This window comes from Austrofundulus limnaeus, unplaced genomic scaffold (genome assembly GCF_001266775.1).
Source record: "Austrofundulus limnaeus strain Quisiro unplaced genomic scaffold, Austrofundulus_limnaeus-1.0 Scaffold421, whole genome shotgun sequence".
NCBI lineage: Eukaryota > Metazoa > Chordata > Actinopteri > Cyprinodontiformes > Rivulidae > Austrofundulus > Austrofundulus limnaeus.
This window is the reverse complement of record NW_013952823.1, coordinates 331163-332730: the sequence shown is the minus strand read 5'-3', so window position 1 is coordinate 332730 and position 1568 is coordinate 331163. Positions and strand designations below refer to the sequence as shown.

The window sequence follows — 1568 nt, the reverse complement described above, 5'->3', positions numbered from 1 at the left end:
AATTCAGAAACACAGTTTATTACAGAAAGTGTAAATAGTAAGCAGACTGAACTTGGATTGCGCTTTACACTACAGTCACTCACAAATTCATTCACACACTCACTATGTTTACATGCACAAATTTTTTGATCGGATTGAAATGTATTCAGATTAAATAATCTGAATGTATGACAAGTGTTTACATGCACCGAAGTTTTATTCAGAATAAAAGTCCGGACATGCGCAGTGTTGTAAACGTTCAGCTCTACTTCCTGTTACAAATGTAAACAAAGCTCCTCTGTGCCTCAGGACGGACCCGTGTCAGCTTTTAATAACGGTAGGGACGTCGTTACTCCTCGATTGAGCTGCAGATGAAGCAATACGTGTTTTTTTTGTTTTTTCGAAGCAACGTCTGCTGTTTGTCTCCTTTTTATCTGTTGAGAGAGCGTGGAGGAAAAATTCTGCGCGGTGCAGCGCAGCTGGAAACTAGTGCTGCTGCCCCGCCTCCTCTGAAGAGCAGAACCAGATGGATAAAGTCAGAAGACATGCGCACTCGGGTCAGTTTTCTACAATCAGAATAAGATGATCAGATTAAGTGTTTACATGAACGTCATTCCGATTATCAATCGGCATAACCCACCCGACTCTTTCGGATTAAAAATTCATTCGGATCGAGCTCAATCAGATCAGAATAATCCGAACAGGCTGTTTACATGACACATTTTCTTTCCAAACGGCCGTTTAATCCGATTACTTATGTCCATGTAAACGTAGCTACTGATGGTGTTCAGCTACATTGTGGCCATAGCTGCCCTGGGGCACACTGCCAGAGGTAAGGCTGCCATGCACCGGTGTCACTGGACCTTCTGACCACCAAACGTCTCTTTTGTTGACTAGCTGTACAGGAGTTTACGGTAACACAGATTGTTTTTGACGTCTGTCATGGCGAAGTGGGCGGTCTTTTGCGGTGCATGACGTCACATGCAAAGGGTCAATAGAACTCTGTGGCCCTCCCATCACAAGCTGACCTCAGTTTAAAACTCTGGCACCAGAGGTTGTGGAGGAAATCCACAATTCTTCCAGGAATGCTAGGGTCTTGGTTTTTTTAGTCTCAACAAATCATCTCACAAGTATTCTCATGAAACCCACCTGCTACCAGGAGGAATGTGTCCCCAGTTGAGTCTCCAGGTGATCATGGGTGTGGGAACTCCAACAGCCTGACAGGTGAACATCACCGTCGAGCCCCTCGCTGCCTGAATCGACTCCGGGGGACTTATTACAGTTGGAGGGGCTGTGTCACGTAAAGAGGACAAAAATGCTTTTAATCACAAAACAAATGTACAGAAGTGCTGTTATGAGACTGTCATTTGTGGATCTGGTAAAGTTCATAAACGCCTGACGAAGGAGAATAACTCTGTGCTGCGAACAACTTCCTTCATATTCTCCCAAGAGACAGTTGAAAGGAAGCTATTCTCATATGGAAAATGTGCTTTCACACTGAGTCTGTGGCAGCAAACAATGGAGTCAGAGCAGGGGAGTCCAGAGAGAGAGAGAGAGAGAGAGAGAGAGAGAGAGAGAGAGAGAGAGAG

At 44.8% G+C, this 1568-nt stretch overlaps 1 protein-coding gene across 1 annotated transcript in view; it reads right to left on the bottom strand.

Moving 5' to 3' along the window:
- hspg2 (heparan sulfate proteoglycan 2) overlaps nucleotides 1–1568 on the bottom strand; it is a gene marked incomplete in the record, with an annotated part of 235200 nt that overhangs the window by 142642 nt on the left and 90990 nt on the right. Inside the window, 1 exon segment of the mRNA XM_014024404.1 lies at nucleotides 1129–1270. Within this exon segment, the coding sequence (XP_013879858.1) occupies nucleotides 1129–1270 (142 nt within the window).